At 46.4% G+C, this 18,062-nt stretch overlaps 2 protein-coding genes and 1 non-coding gene across 3 annotated transcripts in view; 1 reads left to right on the forward strand and 2 right to left on the reverse strand.

Moving 5' to 3' along the window:
* SACM1L (SAC1 like phosphatidylinositide phosphatase) overlaps nt 1–2,142 on the reverse strand; it is a 54,213-nt gene extending 52,071 nt beyond the window's left edge. The window contains exon 1 of the mRNA XM_020987328.2: nt 1,910–2,142. Within this exon, the coding sequence (XP_020842987.1) occupies nt 1,910–1,941 (32 nt within the window). The 5' untranslated portion in view covers nt 1,942–2,142. The remainder of the gene's footprint in view (nt 1–1,909) is intronic.
* Nucleotides 2,143–2,354: 212 nt separating this feature from the next.
* TRNAR-ACG (transfer RNA arginine (anticodon ACG)) lies at nt 2,355–2,427 on the forward strand. The gene has a single exon. It is a non-coding gene; the product is annotated as a tRNA-Arg (tRNA).
* Nucleotides 2,428–9,607: 7,180 nt separating this feature from the next.
* The window catches only part of LIMD1 (LIM domain containing 1), an 83,137-nt gene continuing 74,682 nt past the window's right edge, over nt 9,608–18,062 (reverse strand). Inside the window, 1 exon segment of the mRNA XM_020987330.2 lies at nt 9,608–16,087. Coding sequence (XP_020842989.2) covers nt 15,950–16,087 — 138 coding nt within the window. The 3' untranslated portion in view covers nt 9,608–15,949.

Here is an 18,062-nt window from a genome sequence, read left to right on the forward strand (position 1 = left end):
CGAAGAATAAGCTTACACTCATTCAGCCACTAAAAGGCTCACCTCTCAGATAAGGAAATAGGTGGGAAGCTAAGGCAAAAGAAAAAACAGGCATGATGGGTTTTAAATCCTAATCATAAGTGATACAAGGCTCAGAAAATGTGTCATTTACATCACAGCCAGAATTTTGCAAAAGATGCAGTAAACCCTACTGCTGTTTTTCAACCCCCAACTTTACCTGTATAGGACGGTGCTGAGAAATTCTCCCCCATCCTGTTGACCCTAAGACTGCCCAGGATACCTTATCTCCGATAAGTGACAACAGTATTATTGACAATTCCATGCAAGCTTTCCAATTGTGTGTGTGTGTGTGTGTGTGTGTGTGTGTGTGTGTGAATACACATACCCAGTTTGTATCATCGGTGGGGTTAAGAGATTTCCAAATATCCTAGAGAGGCAATTTATTAAGAATACTTAAGACAAATATTCAAATAAGGGCATCAACCTATGAAAGGTCAGGAAATCATGGATCGTTTCTTCTCGTGTTTTTGGTGAGGTAGGCCAAAAAGTTTTGTAAAGCCAAGGAATACAGAAGGACTTAGTTTTCCATTTTTCCCCCTGAGGGATTATTAATGTGTCTTGTCCTGTAAACGCAATAAAAAAAAAACTAAGATAAAAGTGTCAAAAAACCCCCCCCAACAACCTTATGACCAAAAATCACGGACCAAGGAACAAGAACAAGACGTCTATTTATAACAGTACAAGACAGGAATGTACAGAAGTCATCACAAGCGGGCTGGGCGACCTTGGGCCTTAGTTTCCTTCTCTGTAAAATAACAGGGGTGAACTAGATGCCCTCCGAGGTCACCTGCAGCTCTGAAGCAGGTATCGGGCCCACCTTAGCAGCACCACAGGACCAGGAGTCAGGAGACCCGAGTTCCAGGTCCGCCACTGACGCCCTGCGTGCCCTTGCCTCAGTTTCTCCTATTAAAATGACGTCAATCTCTTACAGTCCTAAAACCCTAAAGGGGCTTTTCTTGAGGTTTGCTGTGCCGGTTCCAGAGCAGGCGGGAGGGAGGATAGCCAAGCACACCAAGACCCGCCTGCCCTCCACCTAGGGAATGAGTCTATGGATGGTTTTTAATGCTCCGCAGCCTCAAAATCAATCCATTTAAACCCAAAATTTGGTTGGCTCCCCACCCAAAGTCCGAGCACGGGTGTTTGCCGCGCCCCCTGCCCCTACCCTGCCGTCTACACCCGGGGGTTCGTTACTGGAAGGGGCCGTCTGCAGGCTCCAAGACGTGTCGTACGCTGCCCGGGAATCAAAAGTCACTCTGTCTGCCTTTGGGCTGGGGAAACTACTGAAAAGCAGAGACAAATAGAAAGGAAGGAGAGGCGGGAAGAAGGGGAAGGAGAAAGAGGAAAGAAGAGACGCCTGGAGGGATGGAAGGAAACGGAGACGGGACAGGGAAGGAATCAGGAAGAGAAAAGTGACGAGAAGGAAGGGAGGAGGAAAGGAGAGGAGAAGCAGCGGGAGGGGCGCGGGGCCGCTCAATGACAGCACAGCCCGGCCCGCACAACGCCACGCACCCGCGGCCCCTCTCCCGGCCCGCGCCTCCCTCGGCCCCGGGGCCTGCTGCTCCGCCCCCGCCGCGCCTCCGGGCTAGGTGCGAGTCCATTCGAAGGGGCGGAGGCGGGGACCGGGGCCGGCCCGAGGGAGTCCTCAGGGAGGAGACGGCCCGGCCCGGCCCGGCCCTTGCCTCCGATCCGATCTCCCCCGGCCCCGTCCCGGGATGGGCGCGCGCCCCGCAGCTGCGAAGCGAAAGAGGAGGCGGCGAGAAAGGGCCCCGGCCGGGCCAACGAGGAGGGCCGCCCGGCCCGGCCAACTGCCTCGGTGCCACCCCGCTCCCGGGTGCCCGGAGCTACTCACAGCTGCAGAGTCTCGTAGGCCACCGCCGCCATCCTGCTCCGCCGCCGCCGCCGCCGCTCTGCGCTCTGTGTCCCGCCGGTCACCGTCGGAGGCGGCCGACGCAGCTCCCTGCCCGGCTTCCAGAACCTCTCCTCAGCCCCACCCCCGACCCGCCCATCCCAGGCGCGGACGGGGCGCGCACCGGGACAAACTTGGCAAGAGCCTCAGAACGCGAAGAGATTCTGGAGCGAAACGGGAGGGAGGAAAGGAAGGAGCGAGGCGGGCCGAAGAGCGGAGATACGCAAGACGCGCGGCGAGGATTGGCTGCGTGCCTGCTCGCGGGAGCAGGGAACCAGAGGCTGGCGGAGGGGGAGGTGCATCCGCGGAAAGACTAGCGGCTGGTTGGAGCTTGACGCGACTGCGTGCAGCCTGATAAGCAGCCGCTGCGAGGCGGTGTGCATGTGCAGGGCCAGTGGCGCAATGGATAACGCGTCTGACTACGGATCAGAAGATTCTAGGTTCGACTCCTAGCTGGCTCGGCGCGGAATTTTTTCACTGCTTGTTTTTAGGGGAGCGAACTCGCCTTCCCTGAGTCTAAAGAAAAGGGAAGAACCTGCAACTTTGATCCCAGATCGATGACGTGCGGTCCGCTCGCGCGCAATTGGGAACCTGCCCGCGGCCAGGCTGCATCCAGGGGCTTAGATAAGTGGGGCGTTTTGCTGTGACTGGAAAGAGAACCTTCTGCCAGTTCCCGGGCCTTGCTTGCAGGCATTCATCCATCCATCCACCCTTCCATCCATCCACCCATCCACCCATCCTTCCATCCTTCCACCCACCCATCCTTCCATCCATCTTTCCATCCTTCCATCCATCCACCCTTCCATCCATCCACCCATCCACCCATCCTTCCATCCTTCCATCCACCCATCCTTCCATCCATCCACCCATCCATCCTTCCATCCATCCATCCATCCATCCATCCATCCATCCATCCATCCATCTTTCCATCCTTCCATCCACCCATCCTTCCATCCATCCACCCATCCTTCCGTCCTTCCATCCACCCGTCCTTCCGTCCATCCACCCATCCGTCCTTCCATCCATCCATCCATCCATCCATCCATCCTTCCATCCTTCCATCCATCCTTCCATCCATCCACCCATCCTTCCATCCTTCCATCCACCCGTCCTTCCATCCATCCACCCATCTGTCCTTCCATCCATCCACCCATCTGTCCTTCCATCCATCCATCCATCATCCATCCATCCATCCATCCTTCCATCCACCCATCCTTCCATCCTTCCATCCACCCATCCTTCCATCCATCCACCCATCCTTCCATCCATCCACCCATCCACCCTTCCATCCATCCATCCTTCCATCCATCCAGCCAGCCAGCCAGCCACCCATCCTTCCATCCATCCACCCATCCTTCCATCCATCCATCCTTCCATCCATCCATTCACCCATCCATCTTTCCATCCTTCCATCCATCCATCCACCCATCCTTCCATCCACCCATCTACCCATCCACCCATCCTTCTATCCACCCATCCATCATCCATCCATCCATCCATCTATCCATCCTTCCATCCATCCATTCCACAAGCATAAAGAGACTGAGATGGACCAGCATCTGCCCTCAGGGAGCATAAATTCTACTTGGGCACCAGATCTATCTATCAGTTAACATGTATTAGAAGCCTACTATGTGCTGGGAACTGTGCTAAGTGCTGGAGATACAAAACAACAACACCAAAGGACAGTGTGCCCTCAAGGGACTTACTTTCTGCTGCAGGTTGGGTGCTAGGTCCATCAATCAATAAATAAACATTTATTAAACAACTACTATATTCTGGGAACTGTGCTAAGCATTGGGGATGTAAAAAATGGCAGAAGGTAGCTCCTGCCCTCAAGGTGTTTACACTCTAATGGGGAGAGGACATGCAAGCAAATGTATAAAAGCGAGCTATGCGCAGGGTAAATTGGAAGGCTCCAGAATTAAGAGGAGTTAGAGAAGGCTTCCTGTAAAAAGAATGGATTTTAGTTGGGATTTAGTAGGTCAGTAGGTCAGATTACATCTGGAGTCTTTCCCAATCCAACTCTTTAATAATAGTTTTTCTTTGGGGAAGGGGTGGAGGTTTGGTTCCTGTAAGATAGTCAAGCTGCTGCTCTTGTCAGGGACCGTGCGAAGCATTTGTACAAGGCCAATTTTGTTGATGTTCAATCTTTTTCAGTCATGTCAGGCTCTCCCTGACCCTGTTTGGGGTTTTCTTGGCAGAGATACTGGAGTGGTTTGCCATTTCCTTCTCCAGCCCATTTTACAGATGAGGAAACTGAGGCAAAGGAGATTAAGTGACTCCTCCCCACCCCTTTAATAAATAAGTTTGCCTTTAATTTCCTTCGGCTGTTTGGTGGAGTGGAGGGAAACCTCAGCTTGGTAGGGAAGGAGGGTCTGGGTTCCAGTACAGTAGTTCTCCCCTTCCTGCTTGTGTGACTATGGGGATGCCTAGGACCCTTCTCCAGAATTGCTTCCTCCTCCACAAAATGCTGGGGTTGGCCCTGCCTAGCCTGTCACACCTGTATCCATACCTTTTCTCCTTCCCAATGCTTGGCCAATGCAGTGAATTAATTAGGAGTCAGGCAGTCATAGGATTTTTAGAAATGAACCAAGTCCAAGGTCTGCCTTTTACAGCCTATCCCCTTTTCCCCTGATGCCTGGAGCAGCTAAATCACTTCACTTTTCTAAGCCTCAGTCCCCAACTCCTTCAAATGGGAATGATCATCCTGGCCATATCCTGCTACACAGTTGTTGTGAAGGGCAGATGAGACAGACTTCAGAATGACCTAGAACTCTTGGCTGATGGAGGGGTATGCCTCAGAGCCCCTTTCAGGCTTAGGCTGGCAGACACCAAGCCACTGAACATCAGCCTCAGTGCAAAAATATCTGGGATAGCCCCAGCTAGGGTCAGTCACAAGGCTGTGGCCCAATGTGTGTCTACCACCTCCCTTCCTTCCACCTGCCCTCCTCCTAACCAGCTTGGGTCTGAGGAAGCTAATGACATGTTTGCAGTTCTATAAAAGATGGGGTATGGAGATAAATACGTGTTAGCCAGGTGGTATGGTGGCTAGAGTGCTGGACCTGGAGTCAGGAAGAGCTGAGTTCAAATCTAGCCCCAGACAGGTACCCCGGGTGAGTCACTTAGTCTACCTGAGTTTCCCCAACTGTAAAACGAGAATGAGAACAACCTCTCCCTCCCAGGGTTTTTGTGAGGATCACTTGGGAATTTGCAAAGCATGCAGCACAGTGTCTTGACACAGTAGGTGCTTAATAAATGCTTATTCCCTCCCTCCCTTCCAGGAGCTTTATAATCTGTCCCACACAATCTGGAGCACTTAATCTTATGTTCTTTTAGACTGTTTTCACTCACCCGGCGTCTTGGTCATTTTTCCTCAGCTACGATCCTTGTAAGGTTCCGGAGGTTATACTTAAGTCCCTTCCAGTTCATCCATGTAACCCCTCACACCAGTTAATGGAGAAGGCGCCTGATGCTAGAGTGAAGCGGCAGACCTGGGCTGTAGTCATCTAGGAGGGACTGATGGAACCGGGGCCTCCCTTCACTCAGTGCCTGCCTTGTCTATCCATCTGTCTGTCTGTCTGCCTGTCAGTCTATCTATCTATCCACCCATCCACTTCTCCCCCTCCCTCTCTTCCCTTCTCCCCACTTCTTTCTTCTCTCTCTGTCTCTGTCTGTCTGTCTGTCTGTCTCTCTCCTGACAACTACTTCTAATTCGGTCGGGGGGTGAGTGGGGGCCAACAGGACAAATCAAAGCCATCCTGCACATGGCATGCTCCTCAAACACCTGCCATTTCCCCTTGGGCCTTCTCTAGCTAAACACCCGCTTCTTTTAGTGACTTCACATGCTGTGGGCTCAGATCTCTTCCCTGCTCTGGCTGCCCTCTTTGGGACTTTCTCTAGCTTACTGATGCCCCCCCTAAATATTGGTGCCCAGAACTGAGACCGGTCCTCAGGGCAGGGCAGAGTGGCGCCATCACATCCCTGTTTCTGAAATCTCAGCCCAAGGTCACATGAGTGTTTTTTAGCTGCTGGCTCCCATTGCTAAATCCTAGGGAGCTGTGGTCCACTAAAACCTCCAGATCATTCCCCTCCCCTCCAACTCCTGCTGTCCCCCATCTTGAATGTGGGAAGCTGATTGGTGGCTCTGGTGGGTACTAAGTAGTGCTGGACATGATCATCTGTCTGTTGTCCCTTCCTCCTACTCAATGATCAGCTGACTTCCTTTTCCATCAACTCCACTCTAGTCACGCAACCTCAGTAACATGCTGTTAAGAAATGACACTTTTATGGAGATAGGTTTCACATGACATCACATGTACTAGCAATATCATATTGCTTGCCTTCTCAAGGGGTGAGGGAGGGGTGGCAAGGAGGGAGAGAATTTGGAACTCAAAATTTCAAAAAATAAATGTTAAAAAACAATTTTTAAAAAGAAATAACCCTTGCATTTATGTGTGCCCGACATCTTGCAAAAGGGGTCCAGTCTAAGTCCATGACTCATCCTCCTGGGACTGACCTCTGCCATCCAAGCCCTGGGACAATGCCAAGCACTACCTGTCCCACGGCAGTCTGAAGAGGGCCCAACTTCATGAATCTAATGACATTCTTATATTCCATTTAGCTGAGTGATCCTTCGCCAGAAAGATGGGTAATGTAAGCCATAGTGTGGCATGCAATTAAGAATGCCAAGAGACCAACCCAAGCTGACGTACGCATCTGCTTTGTTAGTAAAATCCAGAACATCAGCATTCACCTCTCATGGCCCTGGACATGAGGAACAAACGGACCTCCTCAGGGCTGGGACTGCTGCTAACATTAAACCCACAACTCCAGCAAGGCTTCAAAAATGGAAAGATTCTGGTGTCTTCTGTGAAAACGTCAAGCATCCCAGAGAGCCAACGTGATTTCAATGCAGTGACCAGCCATGATCCCAAAGCATGGATGATGAAGCAGGCTACCCCCTCCCCACCCCACCACCAACAGAGAGGGGGCGGACTCAAGCTCAGAAGGAGGCACTCCCTTCTTTTTTGTTTTCTTCTCTTGAGAGATGATCAATTTCATTTTTTACATTCATTTTTTCTTAAATCTCTCTCTGTCTTCCAGTTCACTCCCTCTCTCCAGCCCCTCCCCTAACCATTGAGAAGGCAAGCAATATGATCCCCACTATACATGTGAAGTCATGCAAAATAGATTTCCATATTGGTGATGTTGAAAAGAAAAGCAAGAAAAATAAAAGAAAGTGGAAAAAAAAAGGCATATCATTTTCATACAACAGCCAATGTGGGAATTCATTTTTGCTTTATTCTGAGTTACTTATTACAAGGAATTTTTTTTCTTTTTTTTTTCCTTTTTCTTGTAAGGAGGATAGTGAAAGGTAGAGGGGAAGGATTAGGGTTAGGGATTAAAAGAGGGTTATTGAGACTATATATATATGGAAATAACTTTGGTTTGATGTTTGCTAAATTCAAAATAAAAACAAAATTTTAAAACTGTTAAAAGCGAATGAAATTTTAGTCTTCATTGAAACAGGCCAAAGGAGTTAGGAAGAGGAATACCCCTTTGTGCTCTGTCCTGATCCAGTGTTTTGCTCAGTTTGGATTTCCATATTTTAGGGATGGGGTTAAGAAAGTGGAATTTCAGAAGGCACCCAGGATGATGAAAGGTCTCTGGTTTGTGCCATATGCAGCAAGTGGGGATGTTTAGCCTTGGGAGGAGAAGATGGTGCAGCCATGAGTGCTGATTTCCAGAATCTGCAAAGCCGTCCTGTCGTGGGACTTGCTCTGCTTGACCCCAGATTGGATTTGGAATATTATTTATTGTTGTTTTGTTGTTGTTCAGTCATGTCCATTTCCTTCTCCAGCTCATTTTATAGATGAGGAAACTGAGGCAAACAGAGTGAAGTGACTTGCCCAGGGCCACAAAGCTAGTTAGTGTCTGAAGCTGGATTTGAACTCAGGAAGATGAGTCTTCCTGAATCCAAGCCCAGTGCTCTATGCCCTGTGGCGCCATCTTGTCTTGGAATAACTTCTGAACAATTCAGTGCTATCCCTAAGTGGAACAGATGGACCTGGTGGGGGGGGATGGGCACTCCCTGATTGAAAGTCTGCAATGAGAGACTGGATGGTCACTTGTTGACCACATTTAGAGCACGTTCTTGATCATGCCTAGGCCCGACTAGAAGGCGTCCGAGGTCAGCAAAATGAACCTATTCAAAGTGAGCCATGAACCAGCTATGAGAAAATTCAACAAGGAAGCCAAGAATAACCCATGTATTCCCTGCTGCTGAGGGGACTGAGGCTGGGGGAATCACCTGAGCTCAGGAGTTCTGAGATACAGTAGGACTAAAGCCAATGAAGTATCCAGTCTAAGTCTGGCACCAGTATGGTGCACCCCTAGGAGGGAGTAGGGGGGAAGGGTGCCTGAGGACTGAACTGGCGCAGGCCAGAAAAGAATCAGTTCAAAGCTGTGGTAGAATCAATCAGGCAACCCAATCTCAAAAAAATCCAGGTCAGAAAAAGCCCATCTTTACAACCTGACTCCCATGACTTTCCAGCAGCCCTTTAGAAGCGGTCGGTCTTATCTTCAGTGTTTCTCTGTGCAGGCCAATTGGCACCAGGGAATCAGGGAAGAACGCAGATGCCATTGGACTTTGGGACAGGCTAGAGGGAAGGCCTGAGTCAACTTGAATGGAGAAATCTCTTCCTTGGTGTCAGACCTCTAGGGTTTCTTTCCTGCATGCAGCTAGGGTCCTGAGAATCCTCTGTGATCTATACAGGCTTTTGTATGAACCCAAAGTTCATGGTCAGTGTGGACATGGGAAGGAAATAGGAAAATATGAGCCCAGCTGCAGCTTTGTGATCCCCCAAACAGGTGTAGCCTCTTATCAATGACACTTGATCCCTCGAGGCCCCACCCCCTTACTGCTAGGAAGTGGCATTTTAAATATGTCCCTTGTCAGTGACTGTTAGCACTTAGCATAGTGCCTGGCAGAGAGGAGTTTAATAAATGTTTGTTGGTAAATGGAAAGAAGAGAAAACCCAACATTTTATGATATTAATGGTCAAGCCTGACCCCAAAGAAGAGAAAAGAAAAGAACACCTTCCTCGCTTCTCTGCAGAAGCAAGGGACTATGGGTGCACATAAGGTCAGACTCAGCGGAAATGTTGGAGAAGGAAACGGCAAACCATCCCAGTATCTTTGCCAAGAAAACCCCAAATGGGGTCACGGAGTGTTGGACACAACTGAAATGACTCACACAAAAGCTGAAATATTGGTTAGTTTATCAAATTGCTTTTTCCTCCCTCTTTCTTTTAAATTTGTATGTTACTGGGGATAAGAGAGGGAATGGAAGCAAAGGTGATGTAAACACAAAAGACATCGGTAAAAATTTAGAAATATATTTTTACAAAGAAAAAAAGTATTATCTGTGACTTCATCAAAAACACTGTTCATTTGCCACCTCCTATGTGAAGTCTTTCCTCAGTTATTAAGCACTCTCTCCTTCTTGAAACTGTTTTTATTTATTGGTGTGTATATTATATTCCTGCTTAATGCCTAGAGCATAGAAGGGATTTGATGTATATTAAATTGGAACAAACTGAAATGAATCACAAAAAAAAAGTAGACAGAGGAAGCACATTTAATCTTGACTCAGTTGCGTTTATTTATTTGGGTAATTCAAAATTGGGCCAGGTTTTCCATTGCTCTGACCCTATTGTATCATAAATACTTAACAGCTTAAAAAAAAAAAAGACAGCATCCATCCACCCCTAGCTGAGATTAGTTATGTCACCAAATGGACTAACAAGCTTTTTTTATTTTATTTTTTTCCAAAACTGAAATGTCCTAGAAACAAACAAAATGAGTACCATTCAGTATTGTAGGCCCTGGCCAGCTTATTTCAAGCTGTTGGGGTTTGAAAAGTGTGAGCATATGTACATATAGCAGACCTGCTGCATCAAGAATGCTGATTATTTTAAAAGAGGAAACAGCAATTTCAGGATTAAGAAACAAAATGAAAGGAAACATTTTTCCATTCCTTCACCAAGCAAGCATCAGGGCAATGGGGAATCTTAACCAAGGATAGTGGAGTAAGAGGAGCATCTGACTTTGAATGAGAAGACATGAGTTTGTGTTCTGATATCCATTTATTAACTGGGAGAGATGGGGGGGAGGAAATCTTTCTGAGCCTCAGTTTCCCTATCTGTAAAACAGAAATAATACTTAAACCACCTACTTCCTAGGATTGTTGTAAAGATCAATGCTATGAGAAAGGGCTGTATAAGTCTGAGAATTGTTCTTTAATGTAATTTGTCCAGAGGTGTAACCTTCACCAATACCCCATTCTTAGCTGTCCCAATAATGGCCTTTCTAATGAACTAAATATTTTTCTTCTGTACAAAGCAGGCACAGAGCTTGAAATATTCAAGAGTCACCAGAGCTTGGGAGCCTTCTGAACATGTTAATGGCAGCTGCCCTCAATCTATCACTCTTCACATCTGTAGGCGGAGGTATTGGATTGCCTCATGCCCTCATGCGTTTTGGCCATCATCTTAGGGAAAGGGAGGAGCTAAAAAGGAAAGGATCATTGCTAGAGTGAGATCTTGAAGGTCTATAAGCTGACTCTTCAGAGACCTGTGGGATTTATGGGAGACACCTTAAAGACACAGGATAGCTGTTCCTATGAGAACACAGAGCCCCAAGATGGGTCTGCCTAAATCGCCCTACATTGAGCAGTCTTCTGAAGGAAGGGACAATAAATGTGCTAGAAAAACAACAACAACGTGGGTTAGTACTGTAGGATTCTACACTTCACACTTGTTATTACTTTTACAATGGTTTGAAGCATGCTATAATAATAGAACAAAAGATAAACACTGAGGAAAATACTTCCCCTCACAGTGAGCTTTTCATACTCAACACAGAAATTCTTTCCTCCAACTCTGCCAAGTTCTGGCTCAGAAAAAAAGATATCAAAGACACTGCATCTCAAATGAGATAATATGTATAAAAGGGCTCAGCATTAGTGCTTGACAACAGTAGACACTTAATAAATGCTTGTTCCTGTTTCCCCTTCACTTTGTCTTTTTTTAAGAAGATTTCGCTTGAGAGTGACTTCAGATGTTCTAGAATAACCTTGGATATCATGGGTGGTGCAAAGGAAGGAGGAAAACAAAGGACCTTTGTTTATGGACAAGGCCGCAGTGGACCCATCAGCCTAATGACATTCTACTGCTGGCCTTCCCACAGAACCATGAGATTTCAGGTGTCCATTCTATTTGTACAAGTTTGAGGATGAAAGAAACACAAATTACATTCACAAGATCACTGTGTTTTCTCAATCACACCAATAATGGCCAGTGGTCCACCCAGATTCTAATATCCACTTTTAATTTCAATTTTTCTTTCCTTAGCACTAAAATATCCAGGGAGACAAGCCAATAATAGACCTGAAGAGCAGAACAACACCCCCTACGGCCTGCAGAGGCCTCCACTCCTATTTTTTCTGCCAAGAATTCTGAGCCCAGACCTTCAGTCTCTTTAGTAAGCTACTGCAGTAACTCAGATGTGGCATGCCGAAAACGTCAGCACTTAAAATGAAAAGGGTGGAGAAGCAATGATCTGGAAGGAGCAGGCTTCAACATTTAGATGCTAGCAAGGCTATATTTAATAAGAAATGTTAGTCAACATCAGAACGTAGGATTCTGCTTCAGTAAACTACAATTAAATGAATTTCACTATGAAAATTAATTTGACTTGAACCATCCATACCATTTTTAAATGCCTCAAGCTAAGTAATAAGCAGATGGAGGGACGGTGACAAGTTCTAAGTCAAGCAAAGGAAGAAGGCTAGTTTCCTAAAGTGAAGAATCCGGGATTAACAAGGTCCATGTAATCAAAATGGAAAGCACATGTATGAACAAGTAGATGGGTGAAACCATAAGGTTCCTTCACTCTACTTTTAAAAATATCTTCACTGACACCAGGCCATAAAGTCACAGACTAGAGGATCAGAGACTTAAAACTGGGGGGGACCTTAAGGGGTCTGCAGTCTAACCCCCTCATTTTACAGGGGATGAAACCAAGGTCTAGAAAAATAAAGTGACTTGTCCCAAGTCATAGAGATGGCAAATGACAGCCTCCTTTTTTTGCTATGTATAAATACAAACCAGGTAGTTACCATGTTATATGTGTGTATGCATGTATACATACATGCATGCCTGTATACAGGATGTATGTGTGTTGTGTCTGCATGTATGCATAGATGGTGTTTGGACCAATGCATGTATATACGCATGCATGTATGAATGTAACATATAATTCATGTGTGTACACATATATGTGTATAAATGTTTTATATACCCATATATATATATATATATATGCATGTGTGTACATATGTATATAGACTGGACCTTTTATTTTATTGACAAAGGAAATGGCAAATGAAGAAACTCCCTGAACCCAAGCAAGTTTACACCTACCCTGCAACTTATAAAGTTCTTGAGAGTTGCTTCAGGGTCTTTGATTCTAGTGGGAATGGGAGTGAAAAGACAAAGGGGTGATAGGGAAAGGAGAAAGAAAGAAGGAAGAGAGGGAAGGAGGAAGAGAGGGAGGGAGGAAGAAAGGAAGGAGGAATAAAAAAGAAAGAGAAAGAAAGAAAGAAGGGAAGGAGGAAGAGAAGGAGGGAAGGAAGGAAAGAAGAAAAAAAGAAAGAGACAGAGAGAGAGAGAGAGAGATGGAGAAAGAGAGGAAAGAAAATCATTGAGGCATCTTTTTTTTAAAAATGCAGAGAAGAGACAAGAAGGAAGACCAGTAAGCACAGACGAGCAGGACAGCCTTGAAAGTGGCAGGCTGGGCTGGCCATACTGCCTAGTTTTAGAACTTTAAAAACAGCCATGGGGTCTGACCAGCAGTAGCTTCTTTGGAGGGAGCATGAAGGAGAGTGAGAAAGTTTACACTAAGCCAAACACTGGGCCCAGCACCGAAGGCAGTGTTCTTCCCCAAGTCATGCAGCTCCATCTTCACCAAAGGCACCTCACACTGGGGGATCCCAAGAAGCTTCTTCCCAGAGTCATTCCTGTAAATCCTCCCCGTGAACTCTCTTGTCCCAGGAAGTAAAGAGCCACATCAGCAGAGCCCAGCTGGCATTGGACCAGGAACTGGTTGCTTTGCCCTTCTGTCTCACCAGCACTTAACACAGGACCTGGCATACAGTAGGTGCCTAATAAATGCTTCTTGACTGCCTGACTCAGTGACTTTGGACACGTCACTTCACATTTATGGGCCTCAGTTTTTTCCTCTGTGAAATGAGGGTATTGACTAGATGATTTCTAGAGTCCATTGTCACTCTAATTCTATGATTTACCAATTATGCTAGGTCTGCTAGGCCAGAACCCATAGCAGGGTGGGGAAGGAAAACAAAAAGCAGGCTAGGCCAGCCTGGGATGTGAATCCAGCTATGGGATGTGAATTTTGATAAAAATGTAAACACAATTCATCAAGGTCCAAGTCCTGGGCTTCTTTCAGGCTTTGGAACACACCTGCTACCTGCTATTAGATAAACCTGGGAAGGTTCTATAGGTGGAAAAACATTTTGGGATGCCAGAGCTTTTCCTTGTTAAATCTGCTATGGAGCTGTGTGATCTAGCCCCCAGTCCTACTGAACAACCTTTAACTTCCCAGCCCTGTCCCCTCATTGTGATGCAGCCTGAGGTCGTTTAGACATCCCTGGAAATTCAGCACTCAAGGCTTTCACAGACCAGAGGTAACAGTTGGCCTTGGAACCTTGTCCTGCCTGGGAGGGTCTGAGAGTGGAGGTGGGCCAGGGCCAGCTCTGGGATCTACTTTTACCACAGGCTGCATCCAAAAAAGAAAAAATTGGAGACATTTTCATGGTCTTTTTTTCCCTGTTCCTTCCACTGAGTGGTATTAGCACTAGGCCCCCAAAGAGTGGCTCAGCTCTACCATAGGGTAAATGCTATTGAAATCTTACCGACATCCAGCTGTTTTTCATGTTGTGCTGCTTCTTGGGAAATGTGATTGGAATATAAAAGATGGTATACCTGAATTTAAATCTGGCACAAATTTCCACCTATGTAAGAGTTTAGTTGCCAGTGATTTCATGAACTGGAGATTGGCCCATGTAAGAAAAGGCAGCATTTTGCTAGAGGATACGATGCAATGTAAACAAAGAGTTCAGAGGACCAAAGCAGAGGATTCTGGTATAGGCACTTACCCTTAAATCTGGTTAGGCTATATTAGGAAAGTTTTGTGTTTTTTGAAGAGCCATCCATAGTTTAAGGAAGCAGTAGTTTCTTCAAAGCTAAAGCTTATAGACTTAGAACTGGAAGGGACTTTGGAAGTCATTGAATTCAACTCTTATTTTACAGATCAGGAAACTGAGGCAGGTGGTGGCTAAGTGACCTGCCAAGGGTCACACAGCTAGTCAGTGTTCGAGGGAGCATCTGAACCCAGGTCTTCCTGACTGTTAAGTATAAGGCTCTATTCACTAGATGATGATGCCTCTCTGGGTCTATGGCACTGAGTATCAGCATGAGTGACTTCATCTCTGAAGTAATTTTCTTGATTTAAATACCTTTTCTCCAAGAAGATGGGGAGTATGTTCCTGAGCAATCTGGTTTTCTAGAAAAAGGGTCTGCTTTATATCCATTAAGGTGCTTGCTCTTAGTCTGTCTCCAGAACCCTGTGTAGGTTCAAATACAAAATGGTAGCCAAGCTAAAGAAAAGTTGGCCCTTGTGTTCCCAGAACACCCTCCCAACCTTCCTGCCAATATCTATTTCATAGCAATGGGAGCCTTGGAACTCCTGGACCTAACCCTGAGAAGCTGGCATGAGCTGAATGGTGCCTGCACCAAGCTCTCCTCTCATGGTAGATTTGGTAGGAAAATTCTCAGGTAGGAAAAAAGAAGACAAGATCTACCCTATGGATCCCATGCTTCTTGGGAGATTGAGGGAGGGGAGTTGAGGAAAAGAGAGTTCTGAAGAGATTCAACAAAATGAAAAAAAAGACAAACATTCATCAAAGCATTTACTACATGTGTGCTAGGAGCCAGAAATATAGATTTTGGCGCCAGTAAAACCAATGAGAGACTGGTATGGCATAGTGGATAAAAAACTGGCCTCGGAATCAGGAAGACCTAGGTTTAAATGGTGCCCTGACACATCCTGGCCATCGGAGCCTGAGCAAGTCGTTGAAAGTCTAAGTGCCCCAGAAAACTCTCCCAGACCACAAGAGGCATATCTGCACTGGTACAGGATGTTTTCTCACCAGACACTCCCAAAACCTGGGTCCAATCCAAAAAAAATTACTCTGAGGACAAGATATTTCTACGGGTGCCCTACTTGGCTTCACATAAACACCTGGCTCTAGTTGACAAAACTTTCCCACATCACCAATGAAAATGTACAGCCTGCCTCTTTTGGTAACACAATGATCATTCTCAGAGATTCTAAACAAGACCTAAAATCTCACTCCTAGGGCAAGAGGAAGATCTGAAGGGTGTTTTATACATGGTTATTATTTTCCTAAGGAAAAAGAAAGGCTGTGAAAGTCTGTTATCAATCTGTTGGTATCCTGAATGGGGAATGGGGGGAGATCTTAAAACAGACTCAACATGAATCACATAGAAGAAGGCACATTATCCTTAGCAGACAGGTCTTAGGATGGCTAATTGGGCTTTCCACGATCGAATCTCCCTGTGCCTTTATAATGATGCATTCTCCCAAGTAATCTGAAGACCGCCCAAGTATGGAGGAAGGCACTTGGAAGATATAGGTACCAGAATGGATAATGTTTCACTTTCCTGGCCGAGGAAAAACCAAACCATGCACACACAGACACGCATCCTTTTCCTTTATCACCCTTCCACCTCCCCCAAACCCAAACACACCTCAGTCTCTGAAACTGAAATTATGATTCATTGATTAGACATTCCCTGCTGCTGGTCCCAAGTTGGACTAGTAGGGATGCTGGTGGACGGCTGCAGAGGTGGCCCCCTTCTCAATGTGCTTCAGATGGCAGGCGTGGCAGAGCAAGTGGTCTTCCAGAGGGTAGCACCGGTGGCCATCTTCATCATTGAGTTCCAGTCCACAGTCCTAAAGAGTCAAGGGGTCCAAGTTAGCGGGGGAGTGGGAGAGACTAACAACCACTGATTGGCCTTCTGTAGCTTCCTAACCTGAGCGACCTGGCGGGAGAGCCAGGACCAAGACAAAGCTCCATTTAAAAAAATGCACCGAAGCAAATGGAACAGAGTCCTGAGGGAAACAGAGAACCAGGACAGTTGTGGAAGCAATACGTGGGATTGAGTATATACTTAAAGGAAGAGAGGGAGGGAAGAAAGAGGGAGGGAGAGAAAGAGAGAGGGGGAGAAAGAAAAAAGGCAGGGTGGGAAGAAGGAAAGGAAGAAAAAGAATGAAAGAAAGAAAGAAAGAAAGAAAGAAAGGAAGGAAGGAAGGAAGGAAGGAAGGAAAGAAGGAAGGTGGAAAGAAAGATGGTAGAAGAAAAGAAAGAAAAAGAATGAAAGAAAGAAAGGAAGGAAGGAAGGAAGGAAGGAAGGAAGGAAAGGAAGGTGGAAAGAAAGATGGTAGGAAGAAAAGAAAGAAGGAAGGAAGGAAGGAAAGAAAGAAAGCTCCAAGAGCCTGGGTGTCTAAGAACTTCTGGCTTCTTGACCAGCTAGTGAATCTCTCCACTTTTTCCTTACATATAATAACTGCTAGGTTTGCCAAGCACTTCGCATATATTACCCCTTTTGATCCTGATATCGAACTCTGTGAGATAGGTGCTATTACTATCTTCATTTTACAGATGAGCAAACTGAGGCAAAGAGAGGTCAAATTGCCCAAGATTACACATCTAGTAAATGTAGAAGGCAGGATTTGAACTCAGGTCTTCCCTGCTCCAAGTTCAGGAATCTATCCGCTATCCCACCTGACTGCTCCTCTCACTACCTACATTCCTGTAGAAAAGGGCCATTGTGGAGCTCTTCCCTCTGGATTCTGGAGGCACCGCTGCTGATACTTCTGGGAGCAGGATCAAGGTAAATGATACCACTGAGAGGGTCAGTGATTGAATCTGTTCACATCTGATTCTGCAGCTGGCCTTTGCAAAACACCTTCGTCCAGCTGGGGAGGCTGCCCCTGGAATGCCGAAGGGCTGCTCCCCTTTGGAAGGGCCCACTTAGAGCACAAGCCAGATTTGCAAAACCATGCCTGGGCAGGGCAGGGCAGGGCAGTGGGCAGAGCCCAGAACTGGGAATCAGAGAGAGTGAGATTCAAGTCCCCACCTGCGATTGTTTGGTTATTTCTATCACCATGGGCAAGTCACTTAACCTCCCTTCAGGTTTCACATCTACAAACTGGGCATCACATCTGCCAAAGCTTCAGTTTTCACATCTATAAAATGGGAATCATATCTGCAAATACCGATCTCGAAGGGTAGTCATAAAACTCTAGCAAGATAACATATGTAAAACACTTTACAAGCCTTAAAATGATTTGGGAATTTCAATTGCTGTTACTTTCGTCAGTGTGTCCCGTGTAACAGAGAGGCCTTAAATGTGCTTCAAGGACCAGTTAGCCATGCTCGGCCTTTGGTACTAGACAGGTAACCAGTCTGGTTTTTTGCATTTTTTCTTTAATCCCAAGATTATGCTGTGAGATCTGACCCTGCTGTCATGCAAATGTAGAGACTGTGGGGTGGGGGGGGGCGGGATTGTGGTTTTCTATATCACACAGGGCTTGAAAATCATCTCCCTCAGAAACTGGACCCACAAACATGATCTGAAACCTGAGGCTTAGCCAGCACAGCCCGGTAACACCAATACAAGCCAGCCCTGGTGTTCACAACACAGAGACCACAAGAGCTCAGGTATATTAACAACGATGACGACTTTCAGACTTGTGAGCTGGCAGAGGAAACAAATCACTCCCCCAAGCAAACATTCATTCCTCTGTCCTCCTGCTTCCTGCTGGCCACACTATTCAGAATTTAATAATTTGGGGGGATAGGGGACTTTTTTCTCCCTCTTGCTTTTTTTCAATCAGGCGCCCTGGCCCTTCCCCAGAAAGTGGC

The sequence above is a fragment of the Phascolarctos cinereus genome, unplaced genomic scaffold (assembly GCF_003287225.1).
Source record: "Phascolarctos cinereus isolate Bilbo 61053 unplaced genomic scaffold, phaCin_HiC Scaffold_1;HRSCAF=81, whole genome shotgun sequence".
NCBI classification, from domain to species: Eukaryota; Metazoa; Chordata; class Mammalia; order Diprotodontia; family Phascolarctidae; genus Phascolarctos; species Phascolarctos cinereus.